Here is a 21,083-nt window from a genome sequence, read left to right on the forward strand (position 1 = left end):
GGATAATAATAGTATTTATTTCAACCTCTTGTTGTGAAGATTAAATGGATTGATATGTGAAAGGTATTTGAAATAGTGCTGGCACATAATTCCTTCTATCCAAGTGTTAATATTATTCATGTTTTATGTTGTCTCTACCATGTTATGGCTTAGGATAGAATGTTTCACTCTCTGTTAGGAAGGCAGCATGTCAAGGCATCTCCTCTTTAGAGCAGGCTTCACATCTTTATTCCTCAGGCTGTAGATCAGAGGGTTCAGCATGGAGATGATCACTGTGTAGAAGACAGACACGACCTTGTTCTGTTCCATGGAACTGTGAGAGCTTGGCTGGGCATACATGAAGGTGATGGTGCCATAGAAAAGGCAGATGACTGCGAGGTGGGAGGCACAGGTGGAGAGTGCTTTGCTCTGAGCCTTGAGGGAACGCATCCTGCAGATAGTCACCAGGATGTAGGCATAGGAGACCAGGATAATGGTGACGGTAAAGAGGATAATCAAGGCAGAAGATGAGAAGACAATGGCCTCAGCCTTGGCAATGTCTGCGTAGGCAATTTGGAGCACAAGGGGGACGTCATAGACATAGTGGTTAATGATATTGAGACCACAGTAGAGCGGCTTGAAGATGTACCCAGTCAGTAAAGCTGAATTGGCAACAGAAGCCATATAGGTGGTTGCCACCAGTTGGACACACAGACTTTGGGACATGATGGTGTGGTGGAGGAGAGGGTGGTAGATGGCAGCAAATTGGTCATATGCCATAATGGCCAGGAGCAGACACTCAGCAGTACCGTGGAGAGTCATGAGGGCCATCTGGACCACGCAGCCTGCAAAGGAGATGGACTGGCTTGAGGTGAGGAAGCTCTCCAGCAGCCTGGGGGTGCTTAACGTGGAGGAGGAGGAGTCTATGAAGGAGAGGATATGCAGCAAGAAGTACACGGGTCTGCGTGGGTCAGGGTGATCATGGCCAGGTTGCCTGTGAGGGTGACTGAGTAGATGAACAGGAAGGGTGCAAAGAGGATGCCCTTGAGCCCCGCCTGCTCTGTGAGCCCCAGCAGGAGGAACCAGATGACGCGGGTGCAGTTCTTCCCTGTGGTGCCCGTCACTGCAGAGACACCAAGTAAGACATGCTTGTACCCTAGAGGCAGACCCTGGGGTCAGTGTCTGCAGCTCTTTTAATTCCCCCAGAATGGGCAGTGCTAGAGGAACTGGGTGGGGGGGGACACTGGCCTGAATTGATCACCTACTGTGAGTCATGTGCTAACTCATTTCCTAAACAGCTATTGAAACTTCATAATACTTTCTCATTTAAATATTATGCCCATTTAACTATTCACAATAGCCAAGACATGGAAACAACCTTAATGTCCATCGACAGAGGAATGGATAAAGAAGATGTGGTACATATATCCAATGGAATGTTAGCCATAAAAAAGAACGAAATAATGCCATTTGCAGCAACATGGTTGGACCTAGAGATTATCACACTAAGTGAAGTAAATCAGACAGAGACAGATAGATAATATAGGCTATCACTTACATGTGGAATCTAAAATATGACAAATGAACTTATCTACGAAACAGAAATAGACTCACAGACATAGAGAACAGACTTATGGTTGTCAAGGGGGATGGGGCAGGGGGAGGGATGGATTGGGAGTTTGGGATTAGCAGATGCAAACTATGAATAATCAACAAGGTCCTACTGTATAGCACAGGGAACTATATTCAATATCCTGTGATAAACTATAATGGAAAAGAGTATGAAAAAGAATGTATATATACGTATAACTGAATCACTTTGCTGTACAGCAGAAATTAATGCAACATTGTAAATCAACTATACTTCAATAAAATAAATTGTAAAAATGTATAGAACATAAAAAAAAACATTATGTCCATTTATATTTAGTGAGAGGATCAATTTGCCCAAGGTAAGAGATCTAGTACATAAAGAACGTGGGATTAGAACTCGGTCCAAGTAATAATCATATGTCTATTACATAGTTATAATAATTTTCTATTCCCCAAATTTCCTGTTCCATGGAGAACTGCATCACTAGTGAGTGCTGGAGGCCAGTATGTTGGTCCAGAGAGGGAATACGTGAAAGTGTTAATTTGTAATTTATTTGGGGGCAAAGGCTCCAACAGTACTAGTCCCCAAGGCCAGGGACACGGAAATCAGGCCTAATGTCATCATTAATATAAGGTGACTCAGTAGAGCAGTGATTTCTCCCAGTGTTGTAGGTTGAATTGTATCTCTCAGGAAGATTTGTTGAAGTCCTAACCCCTGGTACCTGTGAATGTTACCTTATTTGTAAATAGGGTCTTTGCAGAAGTAATCAAGTTGAATCATATTCGATTAGGGTGAGCCCTCAATCCAATATGACTGGTGTTCTTATAAGAAAAGAAAATGGAGATACAGGAGGTATGGGAGAATGCCATGTGAAGACACAGATACAGATGCAAGGTGGCCATGTGAAGACAGAAGCAGAGATTGGAGTGATGCTGCCACAAGCCAAGGATATCTGGGGCTTCTGGAAGCCAGAAGAGACAAGGAAACATCCACCCCTTGAAGCTTCTGAGGGAGCACATCTCTGCCAACACCTTAATTTTGAACTTGTAGCCTCCAGAACTACGAGGGAGTATATTTTTCTTGTTTTAAGCCACACAATTTGTGGTACTTTGTTACAGCAGCCCTAGGACACTAATACACCCAGCTGGGGACACTCCTGGCTATTGATACAGGCCTCCTGAGCAGTTGTCAGGAGACTGGGTTTTCTTTTTTTCTTTTTTTTGGCCGTGCCACATGGCATGTGGGATCTTATTTCCCTGACCAGGGAGCAGTGGAAGTGCAGAGTCTTAACCACTGGACCGCCAGGGAAATCCCTGAGACTGGGCTTTCAGATCTCTCTGTATTACAGAGCTAATAATACAAGGGGAGAAAATTAAACGCAATAAATTAAAACAAAGTCGTTTATTATTTACCACTAACTAAGAAAAATATTTGTATGGGAGAATAGGCAGCTACATTAAATATGAAAACTCCAGTTCGACAAAACCATGACCAAAGAACCAAAGTCTTGTGTTTTAGCTATAAATAACTGAAGGCAGTAGGACATGCCAGATTTGTGGTATTGGGGTCCAGTGCAGGGCATGGTTCTGAAGGCAGAACTGGAGGTGAGCTCTTTCACCAGAGAGCACAGGTCAGAGTGTTCACACGCCTACATCCCTAACCTCCCCAGAGGGGCCCTCATGTTTATATACGTTTTCTCAGCTGTTGTCATGTTCCCAAGAATTTGCCTCTAAGCATCCTCGCTTTTTGGGTTTTCAGATAACCAAGGCTGCTGTTCTGAGGGGAAGCCCTTGTATGGGATACTGGCCAGGGTCTGCTGTCATTGGTTGGACGTCATTGGTTGGACATCAGTTCTGATTGGTTGAGTGTAGGTTCTGATTGTTGGAGCATCTGTTCTGATTGGTGCCCATGGCGTTCTGGTTGTTAAACGTTTGGAATTCTATATCGTCTCGATGAGGCTGAGAACAAAGGAGGAATAAGGCAGGGCCTCTTCAGAGTATCTCAGGATAGCTAGAAATAGGTGGTGTCTGGTCAAAGCTGGTAATATGGCTTTGTGCTATCAGTACCTATTGGCAACTCAGCCTCTTGAAATATAAGAAGTATGTACAGATTTTACCTATGGAGAACACCAGTGGGGATGCTTCTTCTCTGCTCATGATGTTTCCTTTCTTAAAGAGGGGTATCCATTGTGTAATACACCTCACCCCCTCTTCTCCTGGAGGAGGGATGCCTTTTGTGATCAATGGGTTTGGGTTAAGGCACTAAATGTGTGTAGTTCTGCTTTGCTCTCTTCTTTGCTCATTGGAAGCACAGGTTCTGCTCTGCTCTATTTCTCTGTAATGTAGACCTTAAAACTAGGTCATTGTCTGTCTAATTTTTAAGAAGACAATTTACAAGGATGAGTCATGTTCTGCAGTACCAAGTTGCATCAGTGATGCAGGTGGTATTTTGCTCTCTGTCTGCCTTGCTTCTACCTCGTCTCTCTTAATTGGTTCAGAATTAGCATAGAGAGGAGAGATGTTAGTTATTGTGGTCCTTAAAGACCTCAGCACAGAGAAAACCAGAAGGAAGCTGGCAGGGGTGCTTTGCTTGGCCTGTCTCTTCAATAATTCCATGATCTGGGCTCACTCATCTCTAGCACACTGATAGAGTTAAGGGGTGAGTTGGCTGAAACAATGGGTGTGATTGAACCCTGGAGGACCTGGATTGACAGTAATAAATTCCTGGATGAGAAAGCAGGACAGCCTCCTCCAGTTCCTCTGCTAAGATGTTGATGAGGGGCTGCCATGGCAATGAGAGTGCATGAATGACAATGAAGTGTCCTGACATGAAAGAAAAGAGAAGGCTTATCAAGGTCAGAATAGGGGTGGCTCATGAAGGTGGATGTCATCTCAAGATGAGAAAGTCCCTGAGAGTTTCTGAAGATCTCCTGTTCCCATGGATACCTTACAGAGCCAAGGATGGGTTCCACTTCTCTCTCTGACACCTCTGCTCTTTCCTTGGGTACAGGAACTTGCCACTTTTGGCTATAACTTTAATTGCTTGATATTTGTGTGTAAAGTACAGTGATCAGTAGTTTGGAGTTTCAACTAATTTCATAAACAATTTTTTTTTTTTAAATTTTGGCCATGCTGCACGGCTTGTGGGATCTTAGTTCCCTGACCAGGGATTGAACCCGTGCCCGCAGCAGTGAAAGTGAGGAGTCCTAACCACTGGACCACCAGGGAATTCCCAATAAATAAATTTCTTTTGATAGAAAGAGCTTTAGTGAATGGGTGAAGAAACGAGTTTTCAGACCCCCAGGGTTAGTCCAGGTACTATTTATTCCTTGCCTTTTAAAAATAAACATTTACTGGGAATTCCCTGGTGGTTCAGTGGTTAGAACGTCATGCATCCACTGCAGGGGGCGCAGGTTGGATCCCTGGTCGGGGAATTAAGACCCCGCATGCCACGGGGCATGGCCAAAATAAATAAATAAGTAAATACAATAAACATTTACTAACCAGTACTGGTCACTGTTAACCATGAGGAAATACTGCGCAGCTCCTGGAGGACTGGCCTTGAGAGCAGAGTCCTATAAGTGGAGAGCTGCTGGAGGAGTTTAAGCAGGATGGTGACATGGTCAGCCTAAGGTGTTAAAATGAATTCAAGGGAAGTTAGACAGGAGGCAGGGAGCTACATTAGGCAGCTGACCACAGTGGCCTTGGCTGGGATAGTGTTATTTATTGACTCACAAATAATCAAGTCCCATTATTAGGACTGGAGACACAATGGTGACCAATGTAGATGAGATCCTTGCTCAAAGAGAGAGTGAAGGGGCTTCCCTGGTGGCGCAGTGGTTAAGAATCCGCCTGCCAATGCAGGGGACACGGGTTCGAGCCCTGGTCTGGGAAGATCCCACATGCCGCGGAGCAACTGGGCCCGTGAGCCACAATTACTGAGCCTGCGCGTCTGGAGCCTGTGCTCCGCAACAAGAGAGGCTGCGATAGTGAGAGGCCCGCGCACTGCGATGAAGAGTGGCCCCCACTTGCCACAACTGGAGAAAGCCCTCGCACAGAAACGAAGACCCAACACAGCCATAAATAAATAAATAAATAAAATTTAAAAAAAAAAAAAAAAGAGAGAGAGTGAAAAGATTAGGGAAATAGCTGGGAGATGGGTTTATCAGTACTTGCTCATTAATTGGATATGTGTGCTGAAGGGCAGTCAAGGATGACATCCAGGGTCCTCATTTGGGTAATGGGGTGAACAATGGTGTCATTCACTCTAACAGGTAACAGGTTTGAGGAGGAATGTGGTAAGTTCCATTTTTGATAGCATTTGGGAGAGCCCAATACACAGGTCCAGGAGACAGGTTGCTCTACCATTTTGAAGCTTAGCAGAAAGTTCTGCATAGGAGATGGAAGCTTGAGAGTTGACGGACATATTCAGTCATTCAGAATATGTTTATTGTGCATCCACTGTGTGCTACGCACAGAGTGGGAAGTAAGGAGCCAATGGTAAGGAGTGAACAGACGTAGTGCCCACTCTTGTGGAATTTAGAAATAATCACACAAATTATTGAAAATTGCAACTGGAGCAATAACTCCAACATGGAGGTACTTAGTGCTATAAGCCTGAAACTTTGACCAGAAGACCAAGGACGTTTTTCCCCAGGAAGAGTTTTTCATAGGAGAGAAGAGTGGGGACAGCCTATGCAAAGGCCCTGAGGTCTGAGCAAGCCTAGAGAGGAATAAGAGCTGAATAAAGGGCCAGTGCTGGTAGAGGGCAAAGAGGGAGAGTGTGCAAGCTGAGGCCAGCAGGCAGGCAGTGCTTTGTAACATTTATTGAGTGCTTTCTGTGTATCAAGCACTATTCTAAACACCATTAATTTCATTTAATCCTCTCAACAACCTTATGAGATGTACTACTGAAATCTCTATTTTACATATGAGGAAACCAAGGCACAAAGAAGTTAAGGGACTTGCCCAAAGGCTCAGCTATAAGTGGCAGAACTGGGGTTTGAATTCAGGTGGTCAGGTTTAGAGCCTACACTGTTATTATCTAGTACCCGAGACTATGTTAAGGATTTTTTTTTTTTCTGGGATGCCATAAAAAAATTTTAACCAGGGAGATGATATGGCCATATTTGCTTTTTGATAAGATCACTCTAAATTCAGTTGTGGGGAAATGATTGGAGGAGGGCCAATAGATGGGGGAGATTTGTTGGGAGGATGTTGAAATCATCCAGGGGGGATTCATAGCTTAAACTAGAGGGGTGGAGGATAGTGGAGACAGACAGAGGTAAATGGATTCAAGTGATGTTTGGCTGTAAATATGTCAGGATTTGGTGATGGGCTGAAGATGCCAGTGTGAGGAGGAGAGTAGTGTCAGGGAGAACTCCAAGGTCTCTGGTGTACAAAGTAAAGCTCGTAGTTGAAGCTAACAGAGGATAGAGTGTGAGCAGTAAAAGCCAAGAGGCCCCTGGGACTTCCCTGGCGGTCCAGTGGTAAAGAATCTGCCTTACAATGCAGGGGACGCAGGTTCCATCCCTGGTCAGGGAACTAAGATCCCACATGCCGCAGGGCAACTAAGCCGGCGCGCCACACCTACTGAGCTTGCATGCTTCAACTAGAGAGCCCGCGCGCCGCAAACTACAGAGCCCACGCGCTCTGGAACCCTTGCGCCACAACTAGAGAGAAGCCTGCCCGCCGCAAGGGAAGATCCCCGCATGCCTCAACATAGATCCCACGTGCAGCAACTAAGACATGATGCAGCCAAATATAAAAAAAAAAAAAGGGCTTCCCTGGTGGCGCAGTGGTTGAGAATCTGCCTGCCAATGCAGGGGACACGGGTTCGAGCCCTGGTCTGGGAAGATCCCACATGCCGCGGAGTAGCTGGGCCCGTGAGCCACAATTACTGAGCTTGCGCGTCTGGGGCCTGTGCTCCGCAACAAGAGAGGCCGCGATAATGAGAGGCCCGCGCACCGCGATGAAGAGTGGTCCCCACTTGCCGCAACTAGAGAAAGCCCTCGCACAGAAACGAAGACCCAACACAGCCATAAATAAATAAATTAAAAAAAAAAAAAAGAAATACAACCAAATTAATTAAAAAAAAAAGCCAAGAGGTCCCTGGGTCCAACCCTAAGGAAATTAATTTCAACCTTACTGTGCACTGCTTCTGAGCTCCAATTTTTCCCCAGTCACCTCAGTGCAGGGGCTGATCAGATCTGAATGGTGTGAGCATGGTTCATGAGGAAGGGAGGATAAAGGAATCTAAGCCCCTACTGGTATTAGGATTCCACCTCTCAGCCCACTTACCTGTGGTTGAGCAGAGACCATCCATCCATGAGCCTTGTTTTTGCAGACCTCTTGGGGTGTTCCTCTCCCCTTTTCATTAATTGCCTCTGACCAGCTTTCTCAAGGGAACTTCTCAACCAGTTGTAACAAAGCTGGGAAGACTCCCGTCTTAAGTTTCATCTAGTTTTTTTCATCATGACCGCTAGAGTTAAGAAATGTGCCAGTGGGAATTTGTGACTGGTCCTCCCAGGAGCAGTCCTAGAACTGCAGGTTGTTTCCAAGGTATGCTGGAGAGGTCTTGGGGAGGGTTGTCTGGGAACCCCTGAGGAGCAGGGATTCGCCATCAAATGCCAGGACAGATGCCCTTCATTTACAGTGTCCATCCCTGGTGGGCCTGTCTTCAGGTTACTGAGACTCAAAAGGCCGAGATGTGCACAGGGACACAAGTCCACATAATCCCCAGGTCTCACAAGAAATGACTGAAAGTGATAATGACATCAACATATGTGCCCTCTTTGATGGTCTAGATGTGACTTCCCCAATTGTTATTTCCTTTGATCCTCAGAATGTCCCTGGGAAACAAGCATGTATATTTGCTATAAATATACAATAATGGGATTATATCATATTTGCTTTATTCACTTAACAATATTGAAAATACATCTCTCCACCTAAAAAAAAAAACCATAATTCTTCCCACCTACAAAATAGCTCTATTGTCTTTGTAAAAATAACACATGCTAGTTGTAAAAAATTTAAACAACACAGAAAAGAACCAAGAAGAGAGCAGAACATCATCTAAAATCCTGCCACCACAGAAAATGGACATTGGTGAGTGTTCGTGTTATAAATTTCTCAATGCAATCATGAACATGATTTCCCATAAACAGAATCAAACAGAGTTACACTACACAAGATATTCTGTCATTTACTTTCTCACTCATGCCATGGGCATTTCCCTATATCAATCAATAAGTAATAGTCTACATAATTGTATTTAATCACTGCATGTTTTTTATTGTGTATGTGTGGCATCATTTACTTGTCCCCCTGGATTGACAATAAGGTATTTCCAACTTTTCACTCTTATAAATAACTTTGACAGACACCCTCAGATATGGGCCCTGGGGGGCCAAGTCCAGTGAGAACAGGATATAGAAAGGTTGCTTTTCCCAGGCCAGGAAGGAAGACGCTGGCTCACTCCTTGGGGACTCTGGCACCTTGGGTTTCCCCAATCCCAGGGGAAATCACCTCATAAAGCAAGAGGCCTTGTTCAGCAAATGACTTGTTTGGGTAAAAGAAATTCAGTCCCTAGACTACAGATCTGGGAGGGAGTCACAGCAGATGAGCGACTGGATTGCCCATGTTTCCTGCAGGTAAGAGGGGGTTTATTCACTTGGGAGAGACCTGCTGAATCTCGCCAGTAGAAGTGAAACAGTGCTGGGTCCTCTGACCTTTGCGCTGCATCCCAACCGGCACAAGGTGTCTGATGCATCTACCCCGCAAATGCCCCCTTCATGCTGCCAGTCCTCTACTCATGAATGCAATGTCTCCTTCATTGTGCTAGATTTTATTATGATGCCTAAGAGTCAGAGCTCCTCCCTGGAGCTCTCGGATAAGAATTCTTATCCATTCTCTTGCCTCACTTAAGCTTGGTCACATCACTAGGTGTGGCCCCGTGAGTGTGAATGGAAGTGATTTGTGCCCTCTCTGAGCATAGATGCCTCAGGAGCCAACCCGTGGTCTCCCATATCCCCTCTCTTCCCTCTGCTATGACACCAGCCATGTCCAGGATATAGGGGCTTCTCTTACATGAGCCTGAATCTTGGAATGAAAAGGAGAAGACTCACTACTGACTCATGATAGACGTGAACACGAGTGAGAAATACACTTTCTGCTGCTGTGAGCCAATGAGATTTGGGTATTGTCTGTTAATACAGCAGCCTCAGCTGCCTGATATCTTCTTCCAGGGAAAACTTCTTCTCTTGGCTGTGACCCCAGTTCTAGCTCATCTCTCCTAATTCAGATGGTCCATGCTTCTCGGGCCAGGATCCTTCCTGTTTCCTCTGAGAAGCCCTTTCTTCACACTTGCTGAGCCAGCATCTAGCTAATTGACCTAAGGCAATTTTTTAAAACTGTTTTGACTTTTAGTTAAAAACATTTTTTATGAGATATAATTGACGTACAACATTCTATTAGTTTTAGGTGTACAACATAATGATTTGATATTTGCATATACTGAGAAATAATCACAATAAGTCTAGTTAACATCTGTCACCATACGTAGTTACAATTTTTTTTCTTGTGGTGAGAATGTTTAAGATCTACTCTCTTAGCAACTTTCAAATATGCAAGACAGTATCATTAACTGTAGTCACCATGCTGTGCATTACGTCCCCATGACTCATTTATGACAATTCATTTTTTTAACATGAGAAGGTTCTAGTTGTTAGTAGCAGGTTCTATACAACCCCATTCTTTCAAGCCTGATTGACAAGTGATATGAGCACTTCTTCAGCTGAAACTATTTCTCTATTAACTATCTCTGCTCACTTTGTGGGGTGAGATGGGAGAAACACACAGCACTATAGCCCAGGCTTAATGTCACTGGTGGGAGGAAGTGAGGTGAAGTTCAGTTTCCATGGGAACAGAATAGCGTCTCACGGTAGTTTAAAAAAAAATAAATTGAACTTGAGCTTGGAGATCATCTATATCCACATAGTTTAACTATTGGGACTGAGAGCTGAGACTTCCTATTTGGCAACATGACTTAGCTAATTGTTCCCAGAAATTCAGGCCTAGGAAGATATGATTGTAAACCAATAAATAACTTCACTGTTTGCTTCATGAAATTCCTGCAGGCCAATTTATCTGAACAAATAGTTTGCTTCTCTAGGCAAACCTCTCTCCTATTAAGACAATAGATCACTCACTTGGGTAAATAATTTTCTCAACAAACAGTAGTTTACTTACCAAGATTTGCTTTCAGGCCCTTCCCCCTTGTATCTGTCAATCCTAAACTATAATGTCACAGACTTTGTCCAGTCCTGATCTGCTCCTTGATGTGGAAGATCCACCTTAAACCACTTGAATCCAGACCCCCAAAATCTATAAATATTTTCCATTTATTTCCTCCTATTGAGAACTACTAAGATTCTGTATCCTCTCTTATTATAGTAAGTCTAATAAACTTAGCTTTGGCCAAGGAACAGGTTTTCTGGTGGTGTTTCAAAAAGTTATCAATTGACAATCCATTCTTTACTCAGGGTGACTTGGGAGCATTTTGCTTCCTGTTTTTGGGGGAGACATTTTGCTTCCTGTTTTGGCCACCTGATAATTGAGAAGAAAAACAGAGTTACATTACCTGTAAGGCAGGTTACCCCATCAGTATATGTTTTATCAATACATAGGTTCATTGGTACTGCCAAGTGGGTTCAGATTTCGTGTGAATACCAGGACCGGAAATGACATTCCTTAGATCATATTTTCTAAATACTTCCTTTTGCACAAGGAAAAATTGAGATCCTGTTTCAATAGACCCTTCACTGATTTGGGGGACAGATGCTACTTTAAGCAACGTCACTCCTTCTCCAAGCGCCCCATTTATGATTCAATTGGTGAATCACTGCTTGTCTACTCTTGAAACCAGCCTGGACTTGCCTTGGAAGAAAAAGTGGCTTCATTATTTGTTGTGACTCACAAAGAAACTCTACACTAGCATTAAGATGGAACTCAGGAAGGGGATGTTGGAGAGGTAACTGGCTTAGGAAATTGGGGCTTCCTTTCGTGGCAAAAGGAGTGGGGCCAGAGCAGTGGCACCAAGGGCCCTTTCATTTCCTAATTTTTCCTGCCCCTTCTATCCCGTTTCTTTTTTCCTCTTCCAAGTGGCTCTTCAGGTGCTCTGTAGGAACTGAAAACTCCTGGTAGGAGTCAAGACTCTATGGGATTAATAGAAAAGCTGGGCCTTGGTGGGAAATAGGGAGAAGTTCTCTGGATTTTTTGGAAGCAGTAGAAAAGTAAACTTGTATAATTTTCTGCAAAAACCCAAGGGGTTTTAGACATTAGAGTAGAGCATAGGCTTTGGAATCAGCTGGACCTGGATCTGCCATTGAACTATATTTGACCCTAGATTTCTTGGACTCTCAGTTTTCTCATATGTGAAATAGGCATAACCTACTCATAGAATTGTTATGAGGGTTAAATGAAATAGTGTGTTATGTGGTGCCTCCCAGAATTCTTGGCACATAATATATGTTCAATAAATATTAGCTATTAATGATCATTATTGGGCAAATGCCTCCTTCAGGGAGCAGAGTGGTTCATAAAGTCCCGAGCCTTATAGAATAACAACAACTGGTATTCTTTTTATCTCCTGCCGTCTAAAAGCCGAAAATCCAAAGAGGAAGAGGTGAAATATATATAAATACATATGCCTTAATTAATATGCCCTGATTAACTACCCAGCACTGTTCTAGGCTCAGTGGGGGATGAAATGAAATATGAGCTTTGGTTCCTGCTTCAGAGAGCCTGCAGTTTAGTTGGGGAAGCGAGATACACAGCCAGATAACAATGGTGAGCAGAGTTTGTAGGAATGTAACCGTGGGAATAATTCAGCACCGTCCCAGTGACAAATGTGCTTGTGTCTGTATGCTGTCCTGGGAGTGGAGAGCTCATGAAAAAAAGAGGCTGGCGAGGAAACAGGTGCTGGAACAGAGTACGCTTCACTGCAGCCTCTGAAGTGCTGTCTTTGGCCACTGTCTCTTATCAGGGGCAATAGAGATGTGGAGGAGAGGTCAAGGTCAGGTGCCAGAATAGGAGAGGATGGGTGTTTAAAAGAAGCTTAACTCCAAACAAATTTTGTACATAAGCAGGAGTCTGGAGGGATCTGAAATACCCCTTTCTGAGTCTGGCTCCTCACAAGTTAGGTTTGACTTCCAATGGCCTTAAGGACAAGGAATCTGATATTTGTCTTGCCCCCAAGGGTACCACCTATTGGTCTAACTTTGTGTCTGACCCTGATTTCACTCATGATGCTGCCTTTCTTATCTTGACCTGGGTTTTGAAATCTTATCCTTCTTCTCCTGGTATTTGGCTTTTGACTCATCCTTGGTTTAGAGTTACTCTGCTCTGCAAGATCTGATTACTTGGCTCTGTCCTGCTACAGAACCACAGGGTTTAGCCCATTGTCTTGAGACTTTGAGAGCTTGGCTGAGCATATATGAACACGATGGTGTCATTGAAGAGGGAAATGACAGTAAGATGAAAGTCACGGATGGAGGGAGCTTTGCTTTGGGCTTTCAGGGGATGCATCCTTCTGACCATGACTAGGAAGACAGTGACAATGGAGAGGGTAAGCAGAACAATGGAAGAGGATGGCCTCAGCCTTGGCAACGTCAGCACAGGTAAGTTGGAGGTCAGGCAGAGAGGCAGAGGTCGCAGAAGTACTGATTAACAATGCTGGAGCCACAGAAGAGCAAAATGAAGATGCCATTTTGCATAACCACATCAGTGATACCAGCAGCCAATGCCCTTTTAATGCCCAGAATGAATAATTCTAGAAGAAGTGGGGAAGCTGGTATCAAGTGATCGTCTACTATAAACCATGCTACATGCTAAGCCTTTTGCCATATAAGTATTTAATCTTTACACAACTTTCTTGTTTACAAGTTAAGCTAGATTGTACATGGCAAAACCAGATTCAGACACCAGTCCTGTCTGATTCCATGACCCATGTAACTTCTGTTTCATTTTATGCTCTCATGAATCTACAGTCTTCTGTCTCAGGATTTCTGGTTCATAGGGAAAGAGAAAGAAGGAAATTTGGGAGAGTGATTGGGTGGCTAGGGAGGTAGATTAATTACCCAATAGGTCTGGGTTGTATTTAGGAGCATGTGACTTCTCAGTGACAGCTGGGCCTGGGGAAGAGGAAATGAGGGGTGAGCATGGCAAGTGAGTTGGCTTTAACCACGGGTTGTGACGATCACACTGAGTGAAAACTCTGGCTTCCCCCAGGAGCTCCAATGTGGAGACTCAGTGCTGGGGCTGCCAGGGCAGCGACCCACATTTGGGCTGAATGTCTGAGCCCAACTCTAGTGACTGCGGAAGTCAGAAGCGGGAAAGGCATGAAGGCAACGATGTAAGATAGGAACCGCTAAGAAAATTTAAACATCCCATCCTGCCCGTAAGTTCTCAAGTCTGTCTCTGGTCTTCCTTCTTGCTTTGGTCTTCTGGGCACAGTTTGAGAGCCTGTCAGTTTTGCTCACATCACTTGTTTACTGACAACTTTGTAAATTGAGTGATTGGGTCATTTTTTATGAAGAATTGCAGTTTTGAGCTTCAAAGCGCATGTGAGTAGAACAGCAAACTGTCTGTTGGGTGCAATAGTAACACCCAAGGGAAGCCGCACTGTTCAGACCCTGAGGTCCTGAATCAGATACAGTGTTTATTGGGCATAGAGTTTTCTGGGTGATAATGACTCTGGAGGGCTGGCCTTGAAACTTCAGTCTCTCAAATTATCAAACATCATACTTTATGAGCATCTTAGAGTAGAAGAATGGGGTCTGAGATTGACTGGTACCCCTCCATGGGGCAAATTCATCTTTACAGAGCTTACCCACACACTGCCTATGAGCCAGGCTTGCTTCCCATCTAACTCAGCTTCTTGGGACTGGCCAGTTTCTCTGAGGTCCCGGAGAGGGTAAGGATGAAACGGGGTCTATGACACTGGTGGGGGGTGTGGACAGCATTCAGGATCCTGTGGAGAAGCAGGGTGGCCACACCCTAGCGGGATCCATGAATCTTCTGAAGGATATCTGCCCATCTCCCTCTCCTTGTAATACTAGTTGCCTCTGACCAGCTCCAGTTGGAGATGCCCTTAGACTGTCTTGGATTCTTTCTCCAAGGGAAGGCCCCTGTCTTATCTAATTTTGGCTCCTTCCATCCTGCCCCAAGTTGTCCCTGGAAGTGACGTCTGGAGAGACATCACACTTGGTGAGTGAAGTTATCAGCCGCTGGAGAGCTTGAGTTTTCCACTGAAGATCCCAGTGCCAGGGCCGACTCCCCACTTCATTACAATGTCCCTCCCCCAAAGACTTTTAAGGTTAGTTTAAATGAGTTTGAGACCCTTGAGAACAAGGTGAACATCCAGGAGATTCAAAGTGATTTATCCCCCTTTCCATCTGTAAACAGGAGATTTTAGGGATCATCTCTATTCTACATAGAACAGACCTGAGGCCCAGCAAGGCTGACCATTTTTTCTCAGGTGATGGAGCCAGTCATTGGTAACAGTAAGCACTCATTCAACACTGACTGCTTGCTTGGACCATGACCCCTTGTAGCCCAGTGCTTTGGCTGCCCTTCTGGGACCACAGACTGGTCTTCCTTTTAGCACCTGTGGCTTGATCTGCCCCTATCTTTGGCTTCACTTCCACCCAATGGAAAGTTCTAGATCTTCAGGTACTGGCTGGGCTCTGGGTGCTCTAAATATGTGTAAATAAAAATTTAGTTCAAATGCTCTTGAGAGAGGTAACTTTGACTTAATTTCCAACCAACATTCCAGTGACTCCTATTGGGTTCTATGCCAGATGGTTTTGGGTGAAGGGAGAGGGGAGGAGAGGGCTGGGGTCCATCTGGAGAGGGCAGTATGTGGGGGGCTGAAGGAATTGGATGCCTTGTCTCTCTGGGGAAACTTTGCCATGTCACCAGCTGCTCCTGCGCTCACACCTCTGCCTTGTCTTCCCTCCATTCCTCTTAGGCTACTCACCTATCAATTTCTGGGGAACCTGTTCACTTCTTAGTCTGTGACTAGGTTGCCTAGGGCTGTTGGCAACACGTGCTCAGGAATTGGTGAAGTTAAGAAGCAGAGTCTGAGTTTACCAGGGCAGTGAAGGAGGGGTTGGCACCTCCCCTTCTCTGTTTCCTGGTCCTCTGCGTCTCCTTGGCCCTAAGGGAAATGATTATTTAAAGAAAACTTTCTCATTAAGCAAATGGCTTATTTTCATGAAAAGACTGCAGTTCCTAACTTCCTGAGTCTGAGCTGGAGTGTTGCGGAGGTGGTAGGAGACCAGCTGGAGCCTGCTCTAGCCTTAGTATGTGTGATGGTTAATTTTATGTGTCAACTTGGCTGGACAAAAGGATGCACAGATAGTTGTAAAACATTTCTCCGTGTGTCTGTGAGGGGTTTCCAGAAGAGATTAGCATTTGAATTGGTAGACTGAATAAAGAAGATGACCCTCACCAATGTGGGTGGGCATCACCCAGTCGGTTGAGGGCCTGAATAAAACAAGAAGGCCAAGGAGGGGTGACTTTGCTGTTTTTATTTGAACTGGGACCTCCATCTTCTCCTGCTCTCAGATATTGCTTTTCTTGGTTCTGGAGCCTTCAGAATCTCACCACAACTTACATCAATAGCCCCCTGGTTTTTAGGCTTTTGTTCAGACTGAATTACAGCACTGTCTTTCCTAGTTCTCCAGCTTGCAGATGGCAGATTGTGGATCTCAGCCTCCATAACTGCATGAGCCAATTCCTATAATAAATCTCCTCTTATGTCTATCTATCCATATATATCCTGTTGGTTCTGCTTGTCTGGAGAAGCCTAGTACAGTATGTTAAGAAAAATGACCTCAAACCTGTACATAAAGCCAGGAGGTGATTCCAATATCATCACTAAGCATTGATCAACAGGTTCACCCATGGATTAATTAGTTTTCTAGGAAAAAGTTTCACTTTGACATCTGTGAAGTTCCAGGTGAATGATTTATCTGACAGAGATGCAATTGCTTCTTTGTCTTCTTCACAGGCCTCAAGCCCAGCTGTATTGCCCTTAACCCAACCTGCCTATACTCCCCTATTTTCTTCCCCATCAGGATCTAAGATGGTCAGGTTTTGTTTTTCCCTCTTCCTCATTTATATCATCCACATTCTTAATCCCATGCTTTTTCCCCCTCCCTGGCTGATCCATAAACTGAAGTAATTCAGTGGATTAAGGAACTCAGAGTTAGAGGTAACCAGGCAAAGCATAAAACACATTTACAGCCCATCTCCTGTTACCTAGGATTCCCAGGTTGTCAGGGATGTGGGGACACTACCACACATGGAACAGCATTCAAGCCAATTTTATTTGAATCCCCAAAAGATACTGAACTTCAGTTGACATCTGGGTTTCACAATAAATTCCACCTCCTTTTCCCCACTCTTAAATTAGTAAGACTGATTTCTGTTACAGTACAAGTAGGGTTTTGTCTAAAAACATAAAGGTAATTTGATTTTGATTGAAGAAAGTTGTATGGTCTTTCAGCCTTTAATTTTGTTTAATTGGCCATTTACATAGAAATAATAGTTCATTACTGCTTTAGAGCACATTTTGGGCCCTGGCTAATTGGAGCCTCCATTCTCTCCCACAAAGTCAAGTGACTACTATCTCCTTCCTATACTCAAACACCACATGGATTATTTCTCCAATATCATGTATTCAGAAGGGCAACATTCTCTGTAGAGCCTTGTAGGGAAGGTTTCTCCTGTTGAAATATGTCATTTTCACTGTTTGGCATTCAATGATCCTTTCTATATTTGGGAACTCTCAAGACAGGAAGAATATAGAATCTAGCTCCCACTTCTGAAGTGAAAGGAGGTCTTATTTCCACCTCTCAGGGCTTTGTACAACAGAAATGTGGATGTAGGAACTCAGTGGATGTAAGATATCCATGCTGGATGTAGTTAATATATCAAGAGATGTAGAATAGCTACGTTGCCAGACAGGTGAATGCTCCTGCTTAGGACTTGAACTTCAGGGAATGATGGGAAGGTCTAGGATCAGTTAGAGATGATACACAGTTGGATGCTATAGAGGGAGGTGTGGTGGCTAGTGCAGGTGGCTGTGTCCAGCCGCTGAGTTGTGTTGAAAGCTTGGGGCAGCAGTGCTAGCTGCAGCCATGGAGGATGATGCCCAAAGGTGATGCTTCCTATGGTGCTATCCTGCACAGACTACACTTGTGGCGGGCTCTTAGCTGTGCCTTGCCTCTCCTGGTTCTTGCCCTGGCTGGGTTCTCTAGGCTTCTCTTCTATCTTATGGGCTACCAGATACTTTTCTAACAAATTACTTTTCTGCTTAGGTTAAGAACCCTAACTTGTGCAGAGGCCTTGGCATCTTTATTCTTTAGGCTGTAGACCAGTGGGTTCAGAATGGGGATCACAATGGTATAGAACACAGAGAGGATCTTGTTACAGGCTGAGGCAGTTTCAGGGTTGGGTTGGACATATACAAGGAACACAGACCCATAGAAAAGGGAGAGGGCAGTGAGGTGGGAGGCACAGGTGGAGAAGGCCTTGCGCTGGGCCTCCAAGGACCTCATCCTACAGATTGTGACCAGGATGTAGGCATTCGAGACCAAGATGACTGAGATTGTGGGGACAGTGACCAAGGCAGAAAAGACGAGCAAGATGACATTGGCCATGGTTGTCTCTGAGCAGGCCAGTTGGAGCATGGGGGGGATGTCACAGAAGTAGTGATCAATGATGTTGGGACCACAGTAGGGCAAGATGAAGGCATTCCCTGTCTGAACAGCTGAAATGAACACCCCAGCAGCATAGGTGACCACCACCAGCCGGACACACATACGCTTGGACATGATGGTGTGGTAGACGAGAGGGAGGCAGATGGCCACGAATTGGTCATAGGCCATCATGGCCAGAAGCAGACACTCCCCTGTGCCATGGAGGATCATGAGGGCCATCTGGACCACACAGCCCACGAAGGAGATGGGCTGGTCAGTGGTGAGGAAGTTGATCAGCAGCCTGGGAGTGAACACGGAGGCGCTGCAGATGTCAAGAAAGGAAAGCACACTCAGGAGGAAGTACATGGGGGTGTGGAGGGTGGCGCTGGTGTAGATCACATCTATCGGGCCCAGGTTGCCCACCAGAGTCACAGAGTAGATCAGCAGGAAGATGGCAGAGAGGAGTTGAGTTGTTTTTGGTCTGCCCTGTTTGTGAGGCCCAGCAGGATGAATCCCTTCACTGTGGTGTGATTCTGACCCCAGGCCATTGAACTGGTGTGTTTCTCGAATGACAATGAAGAAGAGGAGGAGAAACAAGAATGGAGAAACAATACACTCTCATCAAAGAGGTAGCCTTTAACATCTACTACAAATGAAAAGTCACATCTATCTCTGAGTGGCAGATTGCTCTCCAAATCCCACAGCAATCCCATGATGTCACGATCATGCTCGTGTGCTCAGTGTTCCCTGTTTCTCTTAGGAGAATGTCTAAATTCTTTAACCTGCCAGATGTTCTCTTTGAAACACCTCCATGCTACCCTGCTCTCAGTTTACCCTCTAGCAATTCTGAAAAACTTACTTCTACAAACATACAATGTTATTGCAAATGTCTATGTCTTCATAAATTCAACATTTTCTTCTTGGAGTGTCCTTGGGTCTCTCCAAATCCAGCTTAGAGGTCTGTTCCCTTCCTCTCTCCCCTGAATTTCACAGATACTCCTTTAGTTGAATTAATAGCACCATATTTTAACATAAAGCCCATCCAATATTACTCAGCCATAAAAAAGAATGAAATAATGCCTTTGTAGCAACGTGGATGGACCTAGAGATTATCATACCAAGTGAAGTAAGTCAGAGAAGGACAAATACCATATGATATCGCTTATATGTGGAATCTAAAAGAAAATGATACAAATGAACTTACTTACAAAACAGAAATAGAGTCACAGATGTAGAAAACAAACTTATGGTTACTGGGGGGAAAGGGAAAGGGAGGGATAAATTGCAAGATTGGGATTGACATATACACACTACTATACATAAAATACATAATTAATAAGGACCTACAGTATAGCACAGGGAACTCCACTCAATACTCTGCAATGATCTATATGGGAAAATAATCTAAAAAAGAATGGAGATATATATATATATACATATGTATAACTGATTCACTTTGCTGTACATCAGAAACTAACACAATATTGTAAATCAACTATACTCCAATAAAAATTTAAAAAAATGCCCATCCATCTTTCCTATTGCATTTTTTTACTCCTAGTAGGAGGAGAGTTACTTAATATCTCAATAATTTGTGCCCTGATATCTATCACAGTGCCTCATGTCAATGAATGAATATAAATTTATTATCAATTAGATAAGAAAGTCTTCCCACTCAGGTAATGTCAACTCAATCCTTTCAGTTGTTTTGGCCAAAACCTTCTAGCTATTTTTGACCTTCCCCCCCCCCCCCCCCTCATTGAATCCCTCAGCAAATCATTTTAGCTCTACCTTCAAAATGTATACTGACTTCTCACCCTTTTTTGAGAGGCACCATACTATCTTGCTTGGGTTATTGCAACTGGTCTTAGCTGGTGTCTTGTTTCTTTCTTATGAGGAGCAGCCAGGGTGATTCTGTTAACACCTGAAAGTCAGAACCCTCACGATGGCCCTCAAAGCCCACTCTGCTAGGGTGGCCACTACTCTGATACTCTCTTTACCTCTCTGTCCTCTTCTCCTCCTCTAACCCTAACCTAACCCTGCTCTATCTACACGTCTCTCCTTACTCCTCTTAGGACATGCCAGGCATGATTCAGGACCTCTGTGCTAACCGGCCCCTACCCTTGCTTTGCTTCAGTTAGCTGCCACATGGCTCCTTCTCTCTACTCCTTTGAGCTGTGGCTCAAATGTCACCTGCTTGTGCAGCCCTCCCTAAGCACCCTATTTAAAGGAAACTCTCTCCTACTCCAGCACTCACTATTCCTCTTCTCGGTTTGATCTTTTTTTCCTCGTAGGACTGATTCTCTTCTAACATGCTATATACGCATGACTGATTAGTTTATGATCTCTGGAACAACTGGAACAACAACAAAAAGGGACATTAGTGGAAAAACTGATGAAATCTAAATAAAACCTATAGTTTAGTTAACAGTATTGCGCCAATTTTAATTTCTTATTTTCAATAGTTGTACTGTGGTCATGTAGAGAAAGATGGATGAAGGGTAGACAGGAACTCTCTGTACTATGTTTATATCTCCTCTGTAAGTTTAAATTCTTTTAAACTAAAATGTTGAAAAAAAAAATTAGGTAAGAGTAGAATTGAAAGATGATGCACTGGGTTGTGAAACTCAATACCACTGGAAGCTGGGGCCTGCGGTACCTTGTTATAGCAGCAGAACCTGACTACAGGAGCTGGTTAACATGAAGGATGTGCTGAACACTCGAGGGAGGAAGACCCATGCT

The 21,083-nt window shown here is 44.2% G+C and overlaps 2 protein-coding genes and 1 long non-coding RNA gene across 3 annotated transcripts in view; 1 reads left to right on the forward strand and 2 right to left on the reverse strand.

The window, feature by feature from the left end:
* Positions 1–21,083, forward strand: part of LOC132369991 (uncharacterized) — a 103,095-nt gene that overhangs the window by 11,632 nt on the left and 70,380 nt on the right. The window lies entirely within an intron of this gene.
* On the reverse strand, positions 175–7,893 carry LOC132369524 (olfactory receptor 5AP2-like). Its single transcript, XM_059929210.1, is given in 4 exon segments — positions 175–941; positions 944–1,102; positions 5,077–5,200; positions 7,873–7,893. Coding segments are annotated over 4 exon segments (1,071 nt in total).
* LOC132369989 (olfactory receptor 5P56-like) lies at positions 17,937–18,889 on the reverse strand. Its single transcript, XM_059929717.1, is given in 2 exon segments — positions 17,937–18,809; positions 18,812–18,889. Coding segments are annotated over 2 exon segments (951 nt in total).

This window comes from Balaenoptera ricei, chromosome 8 (assembly GCF_028023285.1).
Source record: "Balaenoptera ricei isolate mBalRic1 chromosome 8, mBalRic1.hap2, whole genome shotgun sequence".
Taxonomy (NCBI): Eukaryota; Metazoa; Chordata; class Mammalia; order Artiodactyla; family Balaenopteridae; genus Balaenoptera; species Balaenoptera ricei.